At 38.6% G+C, this 22,322-nt stretch overlaps 1 protein-coding gene across 3 annotated transcripts in view; it reads left to right on the top strand.

Moving 5' to 3' along the window:
• ripor1 (RHO family interacting cell polarization regulator 1) overlaps positions 1–22,322 on the top strand; it is a 47,178-nt gene that overhangs the window by 21,147 nt on the left and 3,709 nt on the right. For 2 of the 3 annotated variants that reach the window (XM_079465817.1, XM_079465816.1), the window contains exons 2-17: positions 7,148–7,271; positions 8,590–8,742; positions 8,932–9,010; positions 9,377–9,400; positions 9,514–9,567; positions 12,169–12,318; positions 12,683–12,746; positions 13,660–13,703; positions 14,685–14,810; positions 15,899–16,047; positions 16,133–16,262; positions 18,538–19,482; positions 20,508–20,638; positions 20,898–21,045; positions 21,456–21,591; positions 21,780–21,941. In XM_079465817.1, coding sequence (XP_079321943.1) covers positions 7,174–7,271; positions 8,590–8,742; positions 8,932–9,010; positions 9,377–9,400; positions 9,514–9,567; positions 12,169–12,318; positions 12,683–12,746; positions 13,660–13,703; positions 14,685–14,810; positions 15,899–16,047; positions 16,133–16,262; positions 18,538–19,482; positions 20,508–20,638; positions 20,898–21,045; positions 21,456–21,591; positions 21,780–21,941 — 2,593 coding nt within the window. In that variant the 5' untranslated portion in view covers positions 7,148–7,173. The remainder of the gene's footprint in view (positions 1–7,147; positions 7,272–8,589; positions 8,743–8,931; positions 9,011–9,376; positions 9,401–9,513; positions 9,568–12,168; positions 12,319–12,682; positions 12,747–13,659; positions 13,704–14,684; positions 14,811–15,898; positions 16,048–16,132; positions 16,263–18,537; positions 19,483–20,507; positions 20,639–20,897; positions 21,046–21,455; positions 21,592–21,779; positions 21,942–22,322) is intronic. The other variant, XM_079465818.1, reaches the window with a different exon arrangement.

The following is a 22,322-nucleotide window of genomic DNA, read 5'->3' as shown; positions in this document are numbered from 1 at the left end:
TGTCATGGCAGCCATGTTTGTTGTCATTATTAATAGCTGGAAAGCTTAAAACCTCTGAAGCGACTCTGGACTGTGTTTATCTTAAAAAAAATAAAGCACAAACCCATTGCTGGAAAAGGGAGTGGCAGGAAGTGTGTGATGTCAGACCGGCAAGTAAACGGGAAACAGAAGGAGGGGAGGAGTGGACTGGAAGCAAAGGCGACGGCCTTCCCATTTCCTGGCTTCTTCCCTCTTTCTCTCTGCACCAGTGCTATGAGAACACGACTAGAAGATGAAGACTTTCTGAAGGCCAGCACAGCTGGAACTGTGATTTATTTCTGTCTCAAGAGTTTCTTAGATATCTGGAATACGTCTCGTTTTATTGGGCATTTTTTGAAGACGACACTGCCAAACATGTACTGTGGATATGGAGGTACTCCATAACTCTTTAACTTCTGAGAGAGTGTCATGCATGGGTGTATAAATGACAGGATTTCAAGATAGATGGTCATTGATTTTGTCATCTAGTTTATAGGCTCTATTTTTCAGGATGGTTGTGAATGCTGGTACTTGTGTTTTTGAGGGTTTGCAGGTGTGGGGTATGTGTTAGGTGTGCTGTGATGTTTTCAGATCTGTTGTGGCTAGAATAATGTCCAATGAATTGTCTCCTGTTGTTTTATTGTAGAACAATGCAGAAATGCTTTTCTTCTTCTCTGTATCGGCTTCATTTTGTTTGCACTCTCCAAGTTTGCTAACAGTCGTAGTTACAGTCGTGCTACTGTTCCCGTCAGCAAACCGCTGCGCTCAAAATTTACAGTGAGACATTTGATATAGGCATTGTGTCTCGCTAATGTTGGCACATGTAGTTAAGTGAAAGTAAATAGAAAAGATACTTGATACAGTTCCTCACACAAAGCGTTGTGCATGTTTTACAGGCTGTCAGAATGACAGGTTTTGATTCCAACACCATTTGTGTCCCTGTCCTCCTGAGAGATTTGTTCTGTGTCAGGGACTGGAGAATGAGTGAGAATCAAAGCGTGTTTACTTAGGTTTAAGGTTCAGCCTGGCACCTCGGGGTCATCTTGAACAAACACGCAGGGAGGTCAGAAAGTTTAGCGTTCCCCCCAGGGCTATTGGTCTGGTTTACTTAAGGCCTGTTGATGCGGAAGCAGTAAACAGTCACTCAGATGATATTCACCATTTCAGACCACAGGCCTGGCCAACCTTTAGAGAACTTCATGAGAGCGTTGAAAGTATTGGGTTATTAATGATATCTCTTAACTTGAGGTAATCGATTTGCAGTAAGAAGGGGGAGAAGGGAAACCGAGTTTCTTGTTTCAACCTTTGGCTTAGATAATGAAAGGAAGGATACACCATGTGGGGTGAATGTGAAGTGTTCAGGGATTTAAAAAAAATCACATGACTATTATTTTCTCTCGTGGTGTTTGTTTGTCACATCCTGGTATTGAAGAAGGTGTTTTCCTTATGATATGTTTATAAGAAGTTGTTATCATAAATCATTGATGATATATTGATTTATAACACAGCTCTTTGGAATACTTGATTCTGATTGGTCGGTCGCAATGTTGTGTGGCTTTCCCCTGGTAACAAACACTGAATGTAAACGAATAACAAAGTTTGGGAAAAAGTCAGAATAACGCGAAACGATTCGTCTGTCGTTCTAATTTCATTTCCAGGTCAGATTTGCGTCACTCCATGTAATACCCGCCTATGTTCCATTCGCGACACTGCACGTTATAGACCAATCACAGCAGACTAACCCATCAGATCAGAGTGGGCCGGCAGAAAGGAGGGGATTAGAAAGATGAATTACAGAACGTATCATTTGAGAGTCAGTCAAGTAGTGAGGCAACAATAACTGCCTATTATTAAAATATGAAAGTGTTTTAAGTGAAGTGAAGTAAAAAAGTGAAGTGAACACTGTATGTACGTAAACTTGTTTTTAGACAAGCGATAAACCAAAGTAGGACCTTAAAAATCACAAAATATGTACTCTTTAAAGGAAGAGTTCACATTTTCAGAAATGAAAATTCCGTCTTCAAGATATTTGGAAGAATGCTTGTAACCAAACATTTCTTACCTACCATAGTCCAAATATTGCAATATAAGTTTTGCTATTTTATATTTTGAAGAATGTAGGAATTTCTGGGGCCCTTTTGACTACAATTGTAATTGTTCCTATGTAGTCAATGGTGGCCAAGAACTTTGGTTACATGCATTCTTCCTGATATCTTTCTGTGTGTTCATCAGAACAAAGAAATATATAGAGATTTGGAAAAACTTTTTTTGGAACTGTCCCTTTAATCCAGTTATTTAAATCTAAATATTCTGTACCAGTTAACCACAGCTCATATCTTCTTATACGTAATTATACAGTTTTGTTTTGTTATCTCCTAAGTAGGGGTCAGGTTATGAGGGCAGTGTGTTAAGTGGGTTCAGAAAGGTGCAGGATTGACCCCAGTCATCACGCTGTGCTGTTTTGGGGACCAGTTCTTTCTTTTTGCTTGTTCCCAGGGAGGTCATGTTGGATGACGCTTTAGGTCTTTCCCCTTTTACTGTGTCGTTCTCCTTTAGTGTTTGGTTGATGGACACCAGGCCCTGGTAATCTCCGATATGAATGGAATGTGTATGAGAGCGAGAGGCTACTGCGCCAACATAATGCATGTCCTGTCATCACAAACAAAAAAAGTGAGTGAGAAAGCGCTAGAAAGCTTGCTTTTAGGTTACAGGTAGTCTCCCCAACCACTCCAGCCGTGTTAACTTTGAAAAGTGTGCATTTTTTAAAATGGAGCCTGGTAAATCGTCGCATCAATTTGGGTTGGTGAGAGAGTGTGTATGAGGGTGTTTATTTTGCATTGTAGTTGGATCGTGCTGGGCGGGGGTGGAGAGCCCCCAGATGCTTTGTTGTTCTGGAATAATCCGGGAATAAGGTCAGACCACCAGAGCAGTGGAGTAAGTGTGATGCACGAGCGTCAGGAGACCAGAGGCTCAATAGGTTTGATTGTCATAAAAACAGTTGACGTGAAGTTTACATCATTTTTCATACATTTTGGCCGTTCTGTTGGATAGGTGGAAACCCGGCACAGAGTTGGAAGAATTGCACAATCTGCTGGGAAATTCATCGGTTCAAAGGAATTTTTATAATTTTGAATGAAAGTAGTTTACATGTAAGCCATGGTGAGACACAATGTGATTTACCCTGCTTACCTGGTGTCACACAGGAGGAAGGACGACCATCAGAAGGTGTAAATGACTGTTTTTTGCGTGTAGTCTATTATGTTTTTTTTTGTGAGTAATCATTCTGCTTTGTTTCCAGTGTGTGTTCTGATGATGTCAGTTGAAGTGAAGATTGTTGCAAACAAAAGCGATTTGACACGTTTTGACACATTGTGCTATGTCATGCATTTGTTCAAAGTTACAAAGTGGCACTCAGCGGCCATGTTTGCAATGCCTCTGGGCAGCTATTTTAGTCATGCAAGACTGAAGTTCTATCTACTTGTATTGTGTAGATACATTTTTCTAACTATTAAACACAGTTTTTTCAACTGTAGCCTAACTTTTTTTAACATAAACTCAAAATGTACTAAAACAATTTTCTTGTGCACAGAGCCTCGTGAGCCAGAGAATCTTCAGTATTTATCGATTGGCGCTTTCTACTAGAAGGCGGCAATTCGAGTGGCCATTTTAAGCGTTGCATTTTCCTATTTTCATAGTAATCGCAATGGGGCATGTGGTTTATATCTATTACATTTGATTTGAAGACATTTTTCGGGTTGGTTATAGTCACCAAAGTATTAAAGTGATACTTCACACACAATTTTTTTTTGACATTTACTCACAGTCTTGTCATTTCAAAGCTGTATGGCTTTCTTTCTTCTGCAGAACAGAAAAGAAGATATGCTGAAGAATGTTGGTAGCCGAACAGTGGCGGCACCCATTCACTTCTATTGTATAAACACAAAACCAGTGCAAGTGAATAGGTGCCGTCACTGTTTGGTTAACAACATTCTTTAAAAAAAATTCAGAGTAAATTATGGCAGAATATTGTTTGGGTGAACTATCATCTTAATACAGAAAACAAATGATGTGCGGTTACCGTCTCAGGTCTGTCAGTGTGCATGTTGGGTTTTGCAATGGTTACAAACAGGGCTCATTTACTGTATAATGTATTATTCTTTTGAAATATTTTCGATTTGTCCATTTTGTTTGGAAAGGAAAAATACTTTTTGTGTGATACAAAATTGCTCATGAACAATTATCATGATATGATATCCAGCAATGTCAAGAGAAGGGATGTGTAAGACTAGTCAGTCGTGTAGTCGTTTAAACGGTGCAGCTCCTACTAGTCCACACTGAAAACCACAGTCAATTACACGAAGAAATTAGACAAAATGTTTTAATTCAAAATTACTCTCACTTAACATACTAAAATAATATGTTTGAAAAAGACGGATTGACATTATTTGATGACAAAATGAACTGTAAATGCGATGAATGCATCTTGAAATATTTCTGATCATAACATACGGAAAGTGGAACACATATGCCTGTTTTAGCGCACATCCCTAGTCAAGAGAGAGGTGGGACAACTCTACCAGACGTTATTTTTTTGTCTTGCCTCCACCAACGTTGAAATATCCTGCGGGAAATGAAAAAATTCTACTTCCCTCAGCACAGATTCCCCTCCTCCATGCTTGGCTCGCATTAGCACAGAGGTTTTTGTTTCACATCAGCATCAACATTCACTACCCGTGTTTACACACATTACCATGTGTGTGATGTTCAGACAAACAAGGACAGAATCCTTAAATAATTGAAACTGAAATGCTTCTTAAAAAGATATGATCCCTGCCTTTGTTCAAGAATTGTATTTTTCATAGTTGGTTTCAGTTAACTATTAACTTCATAAAGAATTTAAGATTGTAAGCGTTCTGCTCTGTATCAAGATATTTTACTCTGAATTACATTTCACGTTCTTGTCTCGAAATGAATTGTATGTAGCTACTTTGGTCAGTGCAGTTCCTCAGAAGCTCTATTAGTTTTGAACACCTTTGGCTATTCTAACATGAGGCTCTTTACAAAGTGTAAAGTTAGGCCTGGGTCATTTCCTGTGTCCTATCCTCAGTTTTAAAATAAACTCCAGCTTCCTTCCTCGATCCAGTCATGCACTGCTGTATCCATAGACCTGCCCATCTCTGTTGAGGAAAGCACTCAAGCACTGACCATCTCAGGCAGGGTCATCTTGATGACTAAACATTGTGCTGACGTGTCATAGCCGAACTGATCTCATGGTCAGAAATATGCTGGTTCGCACCTAAGAATTGCACTGTATTGCACCATACATCTTTGTAATGTGACTTCAAAGCAGCTTTGGATTAAGACAGGTTTGCTTGCTTTCTGTTAGATAAAGATTAAATCAAGCCTTAATTCAATTTTCAATGAAAGGAGTTTCTTTAACAAGTAAAAGCTTGCATATGTCTTTACTTCATCTTGTGTATGTGATGTGTTAACATATGATGCTTTGTAAAAAATGTATAGTATTGTGGTCAATAGTACTGGCATTTTCTTTTTTTCCCAATGCTATAACTTCATAATCAAAGCATATGTGAAGAATTCTGCATAAATATTAATAAATGGGATATTTAACTGTAATAATTGGCATGTTAGTAGAAAAAACTAACATACTTCTATATTTTTTGGCGATATGGGGTTGTGGGTAGTAAGATAAGGGTTATATGAGGGTTATATAAAAAACACTTTTTTTGTTAGGTCTACAACCCTGACAGTATTGGTATAATACTTTGTTTAAAAAACAGTGCATTCATTAAACAAATTAGATATTTTTATTTGACTAAGGTATTGGATATTTTTACTTTAACTGTACTTGCGTGACTTATTCATGTTAAGGAATTTGCTGCAAACTTTCCCGTTCACTCATTACCTCATCAGACTGAGAATGATAAACGTGACTTTTATTTGTTTGTGGACATCTCTGTTATTCTAGACTAGATATTGTCTCTGGTCTAACTTTTTGATCCTGTATCTTTCCTGTCAAGGTTTTTGCTCATTGTCTCAGCTGTGGGCTGAGTTGGTCCATTTGCTTTCTGTACTGGCATGATTGGTGTGGTGTTATGTTATCTTCACTATCCTGTCCTCCCACACGGTGTCCACGGAGGGTTTATGTAGCTGCGATGTCTGATAGGCTCATGACAGGGTCTGTGATAGGCGACCTCACTGATTTTTTTTACAAGGAAATTCTTGTATAGGCTGTTATCTGTTCTGGAAGACATGATAACTTTCTCTCCCTCTCTGGTTATGATAATAGCACAGGATAGACAGCTGTGTGACTGTAAAATTGTACCATTTGGTCTTTGGTTGTCTCGGTTGTTATTATACATGAGCACCTGTCTAGTGTGACTCTTCTCCTGTATTTTTAGATCTTTTTCATCACATTATTTTATATTTATGCATTTTCTACATGTCTGCCGTGTCCTCAGACTGTAATCTCAATCTATGGCAGGACTGTGAGGAAGAAGCCATTGCATGCATGCATGTTGCTAGGCAATATGGAGATATTATCACCTTAGATCGGAGGGAATATATTTCCTGACAGTATACAGGTTGTGATATATCCTAAAAACGTGTGTATTAGTTTTTCTGTATGTATACCTCAGAACTGAATGTTGTTTACATACATTGATCAGTGCGGGACCTTACTGAGCTTATTTTTCACATTTAAAAGTTATTCTATGGTTATTTTTCCTGTGTCCACTACTTAAATGGATAGTTCTTAAACTTTCTTCATTTACTCATCCACATGTCATATCAAACAAACATGTATGTCTTTTCTTTCTTCTCAAGAATACAAAAGAAGATCTTTTAAAGAATGTTGGTAACCAAACAACACTGACCCCCATTGACCTCAATTGTATAGACACAAAACCAAGGAGTCATTCCTCAAAATATATTTTTGATGAAACCGTCATATACATGTTTTGAATGACATGAGGTGAATAAGTCAAAAAATTTGACAAAAATATTATTTAATGTCAAAATAAAATGAACATAAAAAATGATGTATAAATCCTTGTGATCTTATAGTATAAAACCACAATTTTGATCATGTTTGATATCTGTTTCTGTGCAGGGAGTCCCTCAAGAGCTGTGTCCACCATGTCCCTGTCTGTGCGCCCTACCCGCAGGGTGCTCAACAAATCCATCAGTAGGAGCAAGTCCTTTGCTGGAGTCAACTCCTACGATAAATCTTACAGGTATGTTGTATGTCATTATTTTACTTCATGAGTTGCTTTGTCTTTTTTTCAACAAAAAAATCGAAACATTATTAAAGATATATTTTCTGAAGTCTTGATATTTTATGCAAAAGTACATTTACTATATCTTTTTAGTTTGAAAAATACTAAATAGTAGTTAGGGAAATAGGTTGAAAATGTAATGTATGCAGTGCTTCCAAACATATTCATTGAACAATTCATAAACAAATGAATATTTCCATAAACAAATTAACATTTCCATGAACAAATGCATGCAAATGAAACCAATGCATAAATAATGTACATCAGAACCAATAGACTTAACTACAAACGCCACACAAAGAGTTAATGCATGCACATACACCCACATTTCCCCATTCAGTTATAGCCAAAGGCAATTCACATCTTTTAAGGGAAGTCACAGCTGACAGGACGTCCTGCAGACCCAGCAAATCATTTCCTCATAGCTGCAGGAAAGTGGACATTTGTTACTGACTACAAAGTGCTTAGCTGTAACAAACTGGGGTTGTATTTTAGGAAGAATCTGGCTGTTGTAGCCAGTAGATTTTGTACACAGATTTTAAGAGTACATGTGTGTGGGTGTGTTGTTTTCTGAAGGCAAGTATGTGGCCTCGTGTTCATTTTTCAAAGGGGAAGAGTGGCTCCTGAATGCTGACCCTTCTGGTTCATGTCATTTGACTCATTCGAAAGCATGTTAAGCTCTCTGAAACAGAACAGAGACGGACAGCATGAAACATTAAAGAAGAGCACTAAGAGGACAACTTTGAAAACCGAAGAGCAATTGAGACAGAATGAAGAGGAGGTTCACAGGTGTTTTAAACAACATGCATGGAAGAACCTACTAAAATTGTAACTGTACCTTCAGCTTTACAAGATCTTGATTTGTGATGTAGCTTAGTTAGTAATGCTTGCAATGCAAAGATCATGGGTCTGGAAAGAGAAAAACGTAAAAAAATGTATAACTTGAATTGAATTGTAAGTCTGCCAAATTCATAAATGTCAATGTCAAGGCACTTCACTTTTATATCTGTTCCATTGAGCTGTCGGTCATCTTGGAATGATTGAATGAATCAGCATGAGTGCTATTTTTAAACACTATTGATTTAGATGATCTTTATGTTTCCCCAGCCTGTCTTAATATCTTGCAGTTATAGATTGCGTCTCATATTTAAAGTTTAAGAGTTGAAGTCCAGTATACTTTGCTGTGTATTCACTTAGGAAGAAGTATTTTAACATTCATGAAAGGGGAAGTGTGTCATGTATACTAAAGCTTTCTGCGTTCGTGTGTGTCTCTCAGGCCTCTCTCAGTATTCAGCACCCCGGCGTGCGTGAGGAAGACTCCCTCCAGAGGAAGCAGAATGTTCGCGCTGTCTACTAAATCACCTCCTCCGAAGGTGCCTCAGCCCGAGAGGCTGGATGAAGTATACGAGGCACTAAAGAGAGGACTGCAGTATGTACACTCGCATAAACACCCACACGGTGTAAATGTGCACACAGACATTACAGTTCATTTAAACACATAATACAGTTTGTTGTTAGTTACACACACTGAAGAGCTATTATAGATTTGCCTTCACAGTTCATTAGTCACTAATAACCATATAGAAACTGTTGTCTGATTTATGCCACGCTTTTACAGATCCTATCTGCAGGTCCATCAGATGGAGTTGGACAGTCTGAACAGACAAATGAAGGAATCCAAAAGAAACTCGCGCTTGGTAAGTGTAAACCTATGAGCGATAAACACATTCAAGTACGTGACAGGGAAAGTTCATCAAGGGCCGGGACGAACGTTTTGATAGGTGGGCTCATATAATAGAGACCCTTATTGGGCCTTTCTGTCAATATGGTCCAGGACAACATTCCTGGTCCAGTGTCATTATAGATGGCCCTCTAAATAAACTTAAATATACAACAAAAGCGTAACGTGACAGAATTGGGTTTGCTGTGAGTGGCGTTGAAACAGTAAACGTAACCCAAAGCTATTTTAGCAGTTTTAAATGTGCGAGGACTTTCATGGTACAAAGCATTTTAATTTAGCCTTGTTTGACTATTAATGATGACTTTCTGTTGTTTTGCCACAGGGGTTTTTGTATGAACTTGACAAGGTGAGTGCAAGCATCTTTGGTTGGGATTTTGAGCATTAACAACTCTTGTTTCATTCTGTCTTTGGGGATGATAAAAAAGTAATGTTTCTACATGTAATTTTGTGTTCCAACAGCAAGTAAAAGTGATTGAGAGATTTATGAGACGGCTGGAGTTCCACCTCAGTAAGGTAAGCCTGCTGTTTAACTGAAATATGCAAGTCGTGTGAATATGCAAAAATGTAATGCTTGGTGATCAAATGGTATAACCCCAGAAAAACTAAAACTTTATTATATTCAGTACATTTTACAGTGATGTTTGAGAACTTGACATGACAAGACATTTCACCGTGTGATATTTATGTATTTATTTGAGTTACCCAAATTGCTGTGAACCAGAAATGGAAGTGTTTTGAGCATGTGCGCTCAACACGTCACACGTGAATTTGTGGTCGTGTGTGTCTGTGTCTGTGTGCGTGTACATTGTGGTTCCATTGTCCAACAAAAAAAACAGCTGGTCTGTTCTTTTTCAAACGTCACTGTGTTAGCACTGTTCTTGCACAGCCCGGTAGCTCTGATAACCGCATCTGTGCTCTTGTGTGTATGCGATTGTGCACGTATGTTTCTGAATGCTAACATTTTTTATATATGCTCATCTGTAGAATCTACATCGTCCCATAAACCTCTTTACACAGCACGCACTCAGTCACATCTCTCCTCCACGCACACAAAAACACACAGCAGGGGACACGGGTCACAGGAAAAAGACTGCTGCGGGGGATTCTTGCATTCCTGACTCGTTTGGGGAGCGTTTAAACCCTTCGCTGGACCGGTTGGAGTCTATACTAACAACCTATACCAAGCCAGCTGCAATACAGGACGAGACCTTTTTTTGTCCTCCTCTTCCTCCATAGCCTTAGTTATGAGGGTTGGTTTTATGGGGGGATAGCACAACAGGGGGCCTGCTAGTGTTTGTTGGGTGAGATATGTTGGGTATTTATGTTATGGATTTTAAGGGGGGGGTAAGAAAATGCCAAGGCCTGGATGTTAAAGCGTTTGTTACCCTCAAAATTAACATAACCCTGTAGTGTTTCCAACTTATTTTATCTTTCCGTCATATGCAGAAGGAGAAATGAAAAAGACTGCTGATGCTGTTTTTTATATATTAAAGATAAATGATGACTCTTATAGGTCTGTCTCTTAAGGCAGCTTTTCTGAGATATCATTTCAACGCTCAACTTTTAGATGATGTATTAAAGTTGACATTTAGATATCGGTTATGGCCTACAATAAATGTGAATGGACGGAGAGGCTTGTTGTTATCAGTTTTGTATAGCAGTTGAGGCGGTGTCATAACTCTGGGAAACTTCTGACTGTCCCGCTAACTCTCTGTCAGTAAGCTGGAACATGCTTACTGAACAACTCCTAACCACCTCCAGATGGACAGAGAGAGGAACATTTTCCTTCTCTCTCTCTCTCTCCCTCTCTTTCTGTTTTTTTTCCTCCATTCTGTCTTTCAGTTATTGCAGGAAACCTTTTAAGGGCTGCAGAGTGTTTGGCTCAGCTCGATCTTGTGTGTGTTCGTGTGCATATTTCATTGTGATTGTGTGTATGTGTACGGCTCGTATAATTCATTAGTCATCCTCCCGAAACCCGACATCGATTCCCTTATCTAGATGTCCAAATATTGATATGACACTTTGAATAAGAGATTTTCTGAAGTAAAGCTAATTCAATTCTAATTCAGAGGTGTTTTTACTCTACATAAAAGAATATCAAGCCGCTATACTTTTTCTACTAATCTTATACTTTTTACTTGACTACATTTAATTAAAAATAATAAAAAACTAAATAAAAAAATCTACTCTCTAATATGTACTCGAGTTAAAATGTGCATTTATCAAATGTAGTGGAGTAGAAGGTAAGATATATGCTTAATAATGTAGTGAAGAAATATTTTCCAAAGTAATAGCACTAATAAAATATAGAGATTTGAAAATGTACTTGAAAGTAACAATACTTAGGTATTTCTCACCTCTGTTCCAATAAAATAAAATCTACATTATCTGTAAATCGTATTAACTTTTGACTTTAGTTTATCCCCAAAATAAGGTTTTTCGCAGGAAATTCTTTGACCATATGGAATATGTATGAACACACATGCAGAGAGAAGTTTTTTTTAATGTTATCCTTTTAAAATTGGCATTCTTGCTGATATTGTCCGCTGCATATTACTTGAATTATGTGAGACAGCAATTTCATAAATCCTCTTCTGCTAAACATTACTTCAGTGAATGGGGCTTTTATACTGTTTGTATTCGTTCATGCTTGTTTGCAATGGATCTCTGAAATTTGAAATACAGAACTCGTGCTGTGACAGAGTTTTGAATAACAGTTTGTCTAAACAACTTTTGGAATGTGTTATACTCTGAACATCTGCCTAAACATTTATATTTATCCAAGCTGGGAGGATTTAACCGTTTCCTGTCTCATTACCGACTTACAGATCAATAAAATAGAAATGACTTATATTGGAAACAATGAGGCCCAGCAGGAAGTACTTCGACCATAAACGACTAACAACAAGAAGTTGTGGTTTGTGTGTGTGTGTGGAGTTGATTAAACAGGTCAATGTCACCATCTGGATGTTTACTGAAGTGCGGCTACCTCATTAAATCATAAAAATACAGAATGCTATGGACAACATTCCTTATCATCACACATCAATATTACACATGGGTAATATAGCTCATTGATTTTAATAAAGATTATGGTGTTACTTGTGTGTGCAGATCGATGAGCTGTATGAGGCCTACTGTATGCAACGCAGACTCCGAGACGGAGCCAATAAGATGGTGAAAGCTTACACAGCCTCTCCAGGCAGCAGGGAGGGCCGAGAGAGTCTATCTGAAGCTAACAAGAGCTTTAAAGAATACACTGAGGTAAGAGGGTGTGGACGTGAGAGAACAGGAGGAAGTTGGTGTGGACGTGAGCGAACAAGAGGAAGTAGAAATAGGGTTCATGTGACTGTAAAGACAAGAAGATGAGAGGAAAAAAATCTTCTTCAGAAATGTCATCGATCTTTTGACATTGTCAGGAGTCTGAGGGCTGATTATTGTTTGCTTTTGGAAATAATGAAGGCAGACAATTTGGTTAAGATGGGATGGCTTTTCCCAGTCAAGTGCTTTTCATTAACCTAATGGTCACAGCAAGACCCACATTTGTTGAAGAGAGATCTCCATGAAATCACTCCTGCCACATTACTCTATTTTCCTATGTGTATTTACTCACTGTATTTCTCTTCAGAATATGTGCATGTTGGAGAGTGAGTTGGAGAACCAGCTGGGGGAGTTTCATGTCAAAATGAAGGGTAAGACAGAACTGGCCTTTAATTCTTTCTTGGACATCTGGACCGTCTTTATCAACCAGCTTCATAATAGTTTACTTCAGGGGGCTGGGGTCGTACCAATTCCCTACCTACATTGCTAATTTTTAGTATTATATTCTGCTTTAAATTGTGCGGTAAAATAAATACGCACTGAAGTGTCTTGAAATGCACAACTTTTACAATGTGTAATTTCCACTGAAACAGGAAGTAAGCGCGGACATATTAAGTGTTCTTAAAAAAAAGCTTTCCTGTAGCTCAGTGTTAAGAGCATTGCATTAACTACGCAAGGTTGTGGGTTCGATCCCAGGGGATTGCAGATACCTATGTATAAGATAATGCTATGGAAGTCGCTTTAGATAAAAGCGTCTGCTAAATGTAAATGTAACTTTAAAATAGTCATTTTGTTTACCTCACAGCCTGGAGTTGTAAATGCTTTGGAGCATTATAGGCTATATTCACGCGTTACTTCTGCGTCTCACGGGAAGAACCCTCAGCAGCTTTACGGTTGGGAAGACTTAAAGCAGAGAGAAATGGAAAACTCAGAAAATAGTTACATTTAGCTGATGCTGTACATTGTGGCAAACCGCAGTTGTATATAGAAGTGGCGTTCTACCGTATTTGAATGTTACAACGACATTTAAACGTAGGAAAGTATCATTTTAATTACGGAAGAACAGAACTTCTATATAACACTGCAGTGTTTAACTATTTTCTAAGTTTCATATTTGTATCTGCTTTAAGTTTTTGTCAAATTGTCAAGGGTTCTTGTGTTAAACGCTGAAGTCACACGAGAATAGAGCCCATTGTTTCTAGATATCTGCAAGGCTAACATATTAATACTAAAAGTCTAAAAAATGTAATTTTGATTGCATGGGGACTTTTGTCTTTGTTTCAGGGTTGGCGGGTTTTGCCCGACTTTGTGCAGGAGATCAGTATGAGGTGAGATGTCTGTGCTGTGTTCATTTATCATAACTATTCCCCGTCAGTTCCCGTAAGTTAAAATCAAACTCCTGTCACTTTGTTGCTCATTAAATAATAATTTTTATACCTGCAGCCCTTCTTAAACCTTGTATCTCCATATTTTGTGATTTATATATTATTATTATTAGTCACCCGTTGTTTGTAACAGGGTTTGGCACATATTTAACCGATAAAAAGTATTAAAAAGTTAACTTGACTAAACAGTATTTACTCATTAAATTTTTTTGTTTTTGCCGTTTCCTGAAAAACATCGGTTTTGGACATGCGAGGTTTCAGAAGGATAATGACACAGTGTTGGTTTAATATAGTGGTTCAGATGCCATTAGTAGGGACCCATGATCTAGAACCATTGTGTCCATTACCAAGTTTTGGATTGAAGTGTCTGCATAAAACTGTTTGCTAAATGACCCAACCGAGAATATAATGCACCACATTAGCACTGCTCTCCACACCTGCTCTGTGTAGTATAAAACAGATTTGGGGAGGACAATAAAAGAGGGGCGAGTACTTGTGTCAGCCCCGCCTCCACCTGTTTAACATGCAAGAGCTTCGGAGTGACTGACATTGCAGTGAGTCAGCACAGTCTGCTCAGCAAGAGCCCGCAGGGATGTGACAGAAGGGAAAGGGTGAAAGAAAAAAAGCAGCAAAATGACTTGAGAAGATCTTAAGATAAATGAGAGAGTGGGCGGAAGAGATTTATTCATTCTTTCAGCCCATCTGTTATTCTTTGTTCTTTAGCTTTGCTGTTCAAAAACACACAAAGCCATGTTTTTCTTACTCCTCTCCATCTCAATAAACGAATAGTCAGTTTAATGTTGTTTCAGAGCTTGACTTGTGATGTTTTATCAATTTGATTTAGTGCTTTAGATATTGCTAGAGAGTTTTGCTAGAGAGTTAGGCTTCGAATGTAAACATGCTCACTGTCTCGTTCCTCCACAGATCTTTATGAAGTATGGCCGCCAGCGGTGGAAACTGCGGGGTCGGATTGAGATCAATGGCAAGCAAGTGTGGGACAGTGAGGAGATGGTCTTCCTCCCCCTCATCACAGAGTTCTTGTCTATAAAGGTTGTTCTTGTATAAATATACAGTCACATTTACATGTGTTGTCTTCGCCTTCCTTCTTTCTCACACGCAGGCAATCGCTCTCTGTCTCGATTCTGTTAGTCACGTCCATGTGAGATATTATTGCACATAACAGCAGTGAAGAAGAGCAGCTGGACTTTGACTTGTTTTTCTATCCTGTCGTTTCTGACGTACAGCTGCAGGGGAGAGGGAGGAGTATAGTGTAGTGAAGACTGCAGGAGAGAGAGAGAGTGGGGTGGTTTACAGAACAGATAGATTAACAGAAAGAGTGAGACACTCTAGGGGAGGAAAATGTTGGTCAAAACTGTGTTTGATCAATCTGAGAGATAGGTCTGTTCGCTTTGACTCAAAATACAGTGGAACAGGATGTTTAATTAAGGAACAGTTCACCCAAAAATATTCAAATAATTTCTTAATTTCCTCATGTTGTTCCAAATCTGTATACATTACTTTGCTCGGATGAACACAGAGAAAGATATTTGGAAGAATGCTAAACAGTTCCTGGCCACCATTGACTACCAAAGAACATAAATAAATGTCTTTGAACACAAAACAATATTTTTTTTTCAGAATGAAGGAAAGCAAACAGTTCTGGGGCACCTTTGACAACCATCGTAATGTTTCCTACTATGGTAGTCAATGGTGGCCAAGAACTGTTTGGATACAATCATTCTTCCAAATATCTTTCTCTGTGTTCATTAGAACAAAGAAATGAATGCAGATTTGGACTCGAGGGCGAGGAAACAATGACGGAATATTATATTTATTGTATGACGAAAAAAGACCATGAAACTAACACAGTGTAGAGGGTTAGTTGCCACAGAAAATTGACAAATTCACACTCTAAAATAAAACAAAGTTTTACATCCTCTTCTTTTTTTAGAGATCAGTCAGAATTCTATTATTCCAGAATGTTTGCTTTAAACATACTCTTTTACCTAATAAACACACAATATTTCATGTTGTCATTACGTTCGCTAATTTATGTAAGAAATGATTCCTGATGTTGGCAGTAACTCGTGACATTTTGTCGATCATTAGCGGTAATGAGGACTGATTTTGTTGTCAAGGTGACAGAGCTGAAAAGTCTGGCCAATCATGTTGTGGTGGGCAGTGTCTCGTGTGAGACTAAGGACCTGTTTGCTGCAATGCCACAAACAGTGGCGGTGGATATCAATGACCTGGCCACCATCAAACTCAGTCTAGAAGTCTCCTGGAAGTAAGTATAGCCCTGGGGATTGTTTTTAGGGGACATCAAATGCATCTTTACATATGAAAATGCAACATTTACGTTTTCTTTGTAGTCCATTTGACAAAGATGACCAGTCATCCTCGGCTAGCACAGTGAACAAGGCTCCTACTGTCAATAAGCGCTTCTCTACGTACAACCAGAGTCCTCCAGACACACCTTCTCTACGAGAGCAGGCCTTCTACGTAAGTCCGGCCTCCATTTCAATGCAAAGATGTCCGTTTAAATCTCTCTTGACCTCCGGTTTTATAACTGCACTTTGCTTCTGAGATTTGTCGGCGTTTAATGTGATCTGAATTGATTCAAACGAAGCTTTCGGGCTAAGTGCATCTGACTCTAATGTAAATATGCCACTTGTCTCTCTTTTCTAATGGAGAGCTCTGAGTTCTCCAGACCCATAAGATTTCATTTAGAGCAATAAGCTCCACGTAGATTTGACAGCTATTGTTTCTCTGATGTATTTTGATCCCGGGTCATGGAAACATATAACGCCTCCATTGTACATCAGCCGTAGCATAAGTCAACCAGCAGTCAAGCCCATGTTTAGTTGACAGTCAGTTCTGACATGCAAACTCCCCCAACTACGTGCAGACGGCTCCGCAGGGCATGATGTCCAAACAACGCTGGTCCTTACTGGATTTGTTCCGGGACACGCTGACCGAGAAACTGACTCAGAGCTGCTCCTGCAGCGACGTCACCTCGGTTCGTTTGGGGTGCTCTCTGCCTTCCAGCAATGTAAGTCTGGCCCGTAGCGCTAGCGTTTCAGTAGTCATGTAGATTAAGTTAGTAGTAAGTAGCTGGATGAAAGGGCGTGTCCACCATTGACTGCCATGAGCGACGGAATGCACAAAAAACAGGTTTGCATGCTTTTATCATAGTTAGTAGTATCTACGGTTCTCTTAGATCTTAGGAATTATAGTTGTTGTAATTTTGTGTCCTAATGTGTAGTTATCGTCTTTATTTTTGTTGTAATTACATAGAATTTTTGTGCATGCTCTCTTAATCTAAGTGACATCCTCAGTAACGCTTTGAGTGACTGTTGGTGTTGTTTTGAAGGGTGGTCATTTTTTTCAGCAAGGCAGAGAGCGGCTGCAGCAGAAGTTAATTAGAGGGAATGTGTTGCTCTCTGGGCCTGACGCCAGTCTGCTCTCTGCTGTAATGATGCTCTGTGTCAGAAGATACATTGCTAATGCTGAGTGACAAAGAACACACTCTTGCCATCACACTGTACTGCCCTCTTCTCCTAACTTATCTGCTGTCTGGTTACAGTTCTCCTACTTTAGCGCAGTAATAAATTATGAACTTTAAAGGAATAGTTAACAAGGAAATGAAAATTCTCTCATAATTTACTCACTCATTATAAAGTGAAAATGACAACTTCTTGAGTGTAACGCAATCTTTCTAATAAAATAAATGTTACTTTATTGAAACATAATATATAGACCACTTTGCAAACTGTACTACCAGTTTTTATTATTATGTTTTTTAAATATTACACGAATCTTAAAAGTATTTACTTTTTGTAATACATTTTGATTTGGTTATAAATGTTCTGTTGGTGGCATTTTTGTTTAAATGTGTAGTGTTAAAAACTAAAAAAAGGATGTTCTTCAGAACCAGCTTTCTTTACTTCTTCCAAAGTGGTCTACAAGTCATCAAAATGTTAAATCTCATTTAGATTGTGTGTCTCATGTCTAAGTTTATTTATGATTTTTCATTAAAGGCACAAAAAACAATTAGGTTTGAAGTTATTGACATTCAGTTTTTTCAATTCAAATATTGAAAGTATTTTATCTGTTGTTGTACTTGTTGTTGGATTTCAAAACGCATATGTATGTGTTTTTGGAGCATCAACATTTTGTGACATTTTTATTTTTTGTATATAGTGACATATAGTTATATATAGATTCTTTTTTGTATGTAGCAATTAAAAAACTTCAGTTTTAGTAGAAAGGAAATCATATGGAATGGCAGCAGGGTAAATGAAAATTTTCAATAAACTATTCCTTTAAGGAGTCACTATTTATCACTCTAGACAAAATGTTTATTAAGTCACGTTTTCGGTTCTTTGCCAAAGGAGATAACGAATTTACAAAACTCTGTAGAGCAGTTTGTCCATTTAGAGCTTTAAAAGAAACAACATGGCAAATTCCATGCAAGTGGATCCACGGTGCATGTATATAGAAATAGTTCTTTCTAAGGTAATAAAAACATAATGCTTCATTATGTACACCTCTAAACACATAGTTATGTATATTATATTGCAGTTTTGTCAAAGATCCTAATAAACCCGTGGAGCTGCTTCTGTCTTCCAAACTGGTGAATGGTATTATTTGTATAAAAATATAAATTCAATAAATGCTTTAGTTCAGTGCCTTAGAGAACATACACCCGATGGAACCTTATCTGTCTACATTCCTGTAATCTCATAATCTCATTCTTCTTCTCTCAATCCCACAGAACATGTTGAGGAGACAGGAAGACATGGAGAACGGAACCGCATGGTCAAACTCCTCAGAATCCTCAGATGATTCCTCCAGTCCTCAGCTGTCCGTCGGAATGCGGCAAGCACAAAAGAATTTAGTCAAGCCTGAGGTACAGACCGCTCCTCCCGCCATAGAAATTTCCTTTGCCCCCCGTGATTCAGCAACCTCCACTCCCACCCGCCTGGCCAATCAGAAGGAGGAGGATGAGGAGGAGGATGAAGAGGACCTTAAGAAACCAGAAGCTACAATAATAGCTGCCACCATTGCTCCAATGAAACAGGATGTGCCCAATGGCCATCCCCGTTATTCACGCTCTCTCAGTCACATCAGTGAGAACAGTGTGGATGGTGTTATAATAGACAGATTGTCTGGGGAATCCTTGGAGACCACAGAGGTGACCCCGATAGTCTCCTCTGTATTAAAAAGTGATGACGCCATGGACGTTCCACACAGGGCAGAACCCTGTTTTGTTGAACCAGACACTCCTGAGCCATCCTCCACTGCTGAACTACAGAACTGTAAAGAAAGTAGCTCGTGCAAAGAGCAGCAAGAACTTCCTGCAGAAACTACGACCTGTGGGTCTAGGTCTAGACCCAGCTCTGTCTCTTATACGTGTGGCGAAAAAGATTCTTCCCCTTGTGCTTTGTCACGGCAGGTGGACACTGAAGCTAGCAGGACTGATTCTTTGGCACAGAGCCATGAGCCGTGCCTTGCGAAGACAGAAAATAACAATCTGATAGTTGAGAAGTCTTCTTCCTCAGACACTAAACCCACAGACAGTTTGGAAGGCCGATCGTCAGAAAGCTGTCTGGAGGAAGCCCTTAGTGCTGTTATGTCCTCCCTCGACGATTACAGAGGCCAGTTCCCAGAACTGCAGGTCCTAGAACAAGAACTGAAACTATTGGAAGAGGCGCTTACAGTAAGTGTTACAGTAGGTTAATAACTGTGGACTTATTTAAATGTACGCACATGCACAGGGCTGTCTCTTGAGATTTGTGATATTGCTTTATTGTAACAGGTTTGATTTGTTGAGCACCATTTTAACATGTTATGGTGTTCACAGATGTAAGGTGATAAAAACAGAGGAAACATGACATTAGCCTCTGTGCTTCCCAGCATGCAGCAGAGTGTGGGTGTAGCTTTTCCTGCTTGACTGAGATGTTGGCTTGGTAAAATGTTTTGGGTGAAAGGTCTTTGGGTGTTCCTCTTCTGCATATCCATGACCCACGATAACCATCAAAGCTTCAGATCCCGGTCCTGAGTTTTTGATTCTGCTCTTTAAATTTAAAACAATCAAATTTTTCAATGACTTGTTCTGGTGTCTGTGAAGGGTGGGTTTTTCCAGTACACGTTAGCTTACTCATAGACTAAACAAGGGAAGGAAAAGGTTTTTTTACCAGGGCTGACCTTACAGAGAGAATTGACCAGTAGCGAACCCTCAGGGCTATCTAGGCCCTCTGTGATGAACTAGACTATCGTAAAAAATATATTTAAAAACTTCAAATTATTATTTTTAATAAAAGTTAGTCGATTTTCCTTATTAGAAATTTATATTTGGCCCAAGGCTAAAACGTCACGGTTTCACTACTGGAATTGACTAAAATAAAAGAAATGTGTCTATACGATGGAAGTCTGTTGAGGCCAATGTTGTTTGGTTACCAACGTTCTTCAAAATATATTCTTTTGGGTTCTGCAGAAGAGTAAATAGTCATACAAATTTGGTTTGATAAATAAAATGTAATTATGGGTTAAACTGTTTGTTTAAAATTGTTTATGACCTCAAATTGATGGATTATATTATTGTATTTAGTTTAGTTGGAATGGAGAGAAATGGCATGTGTATTACAGCAATTTTACATTGGGTACAAAGTATTAGCTTGTGTGGAGCAAATAGTAGTGTCATTTCACTTATTGAGCTTTGATTTTAACATTTGTTCAATGAAGGTACAAAACCGCAGTCGCTCATCCAGCGTCAGTTTGACAGTCGAGACTGCGCTTGGAAGCTTCGACTTCCTTAATACATCAGACCTGGATGAGGAAGAGGAGGATGGTGAGAGACTGCATGTGACCGAAAGGTTAGAACATGAGAAGCATCTCTTCTTTTTGTTGTCATGTCATACATTACAGATCAGGAGATAAACAAAATGCATCTCTTATGGCCTAATAATGTGCTACGCTACTGCCACCTAGTGCTTAGAAAACAAGTGCTCAACTTGTTAGTTTGAGTAGTCGGAATTATCTTCCAATTTTATCTCTTTTTTTTTTGGTTGTCATATGATTTATCAGTATTTCCCTTATTTTATCTGACACGTGTTTGTGTTGTGATGGATACAGAGCAGAGGAGCGTCCAATTGCTGTGGAGAGCACAGGGGAGAATGAGGCGCCAAGTTGGGACACTCCCTCTACTCCTCTGAGCACAGGATGCCAGGCTCTAGATCACACCCTGCTGGTTCATCTGAAGAACTGCAGCTCACAGATGCTGGTCAGTTGTTATAGTCGTCTTGTGTCCTTGGGTCCCAGAGACACCTGGAACAACAGAAAGTATTCACACAGTGCCTACATTTCTTTGCAGCGTAACCGTAAAAATGTGAAATGTTAAAACATTTGAGTGCAAACAATACTGTGGTAGCACCATGGTAAAGTTATGCAATTTTTTGGTTTACCGTTATTTCATACTAATAATGGTGTTTTGATTTAAACCATGGAATTTAATGATAATGATTATTATAAAGTCATAGCTATGTTCATAGTGTGTTTACATCTTTTGTAATACCATGGCTGTTTGTTGTATTTTGTTATTTCCTTGGTTCCTATTCTTCCACTCGTTTCCTACATGATGACTCATCTGTGTTGAACACTTTCCATTTCTGCTTTGTGTGTTATTATGAACAGAGGTTAGGCACGTTCGGGCCTCTGCGCTGTGGGGAGATGTATGCTCTTGATCATCTTCTCAGGGAAGCACGAATCCTTGAGCTCATACGATGGGTTGTTAAAGACTCAAAAAGCGGGGACAGCCAACCAGAGGAGGGTAAGACTGGCTGGAATTGGATGAATTTGTCTACATTCATTTTTTTTAATTTATATACTTTTCTACTTATGTTTTCTATACATTGATGTTATTGATCTATTGTGTGTGATATCATTGTATATATTTCATTTATTTTCTTCTAGAAATGTTTTTAATGTAACACATACTCTCTTTGAATCTCGGAACAGTTCTTCCTCAGTTAGATCAATGTCAAGGGGCTGTGTTGCTATGGCGGCAGTGCACGGATGGCAGCAGTGTATACAGCACATCCACAGAGACCTTTATAGAGGCACTCTGCAAAACTTACACCAGTAAACTCCCAGAGAGAGGAGCCGGCTTTTCAGATACAGGTATAAATGTGTGCCTGTGCACCTGTGTTGAGTAACTGTCATTGTAAATTAATTTAGGGGAAATTGAATGTATTCAACCGTAACATCGTTTTAAAAAATGACTCAGACAGCTTGCTCACAAGACCATCCACTGTTTCTTTGTTTTGCTGATGTGATTGCGTCTGTTGTTGCTTTGGATACAAATTTTGCTCAAAGATTGATAATTGTAATGATTAAATGTTATATAAAGTGACTTCCAACTTGGCAAAAACGTACATTCAACACAGGCACAGAGCTTACTAAAAATGTTACTACACAATTGGATTACCAAATATTAATAATTTATAAAATTATTTTCTGTGTTGGTTTTATTTCCTGCATGCTTTTGGTTCTCAGATTTTT

This window comes from Barbatula barbatula (assembly GCF_947034865.1).
Source record: "Barbatula barbatula genome assembly, chromosome: 10".
Classification (NCBI taxonomy): Eukaryota; Metazoa; Chordata; class Actinopteri; order Cypriniformes; family Nemacheilidae; genus Barbatula; species Barbatula barbatula.
This window is presented reverse-complemented; position numbering and strand designations above follow the sequence as displayed.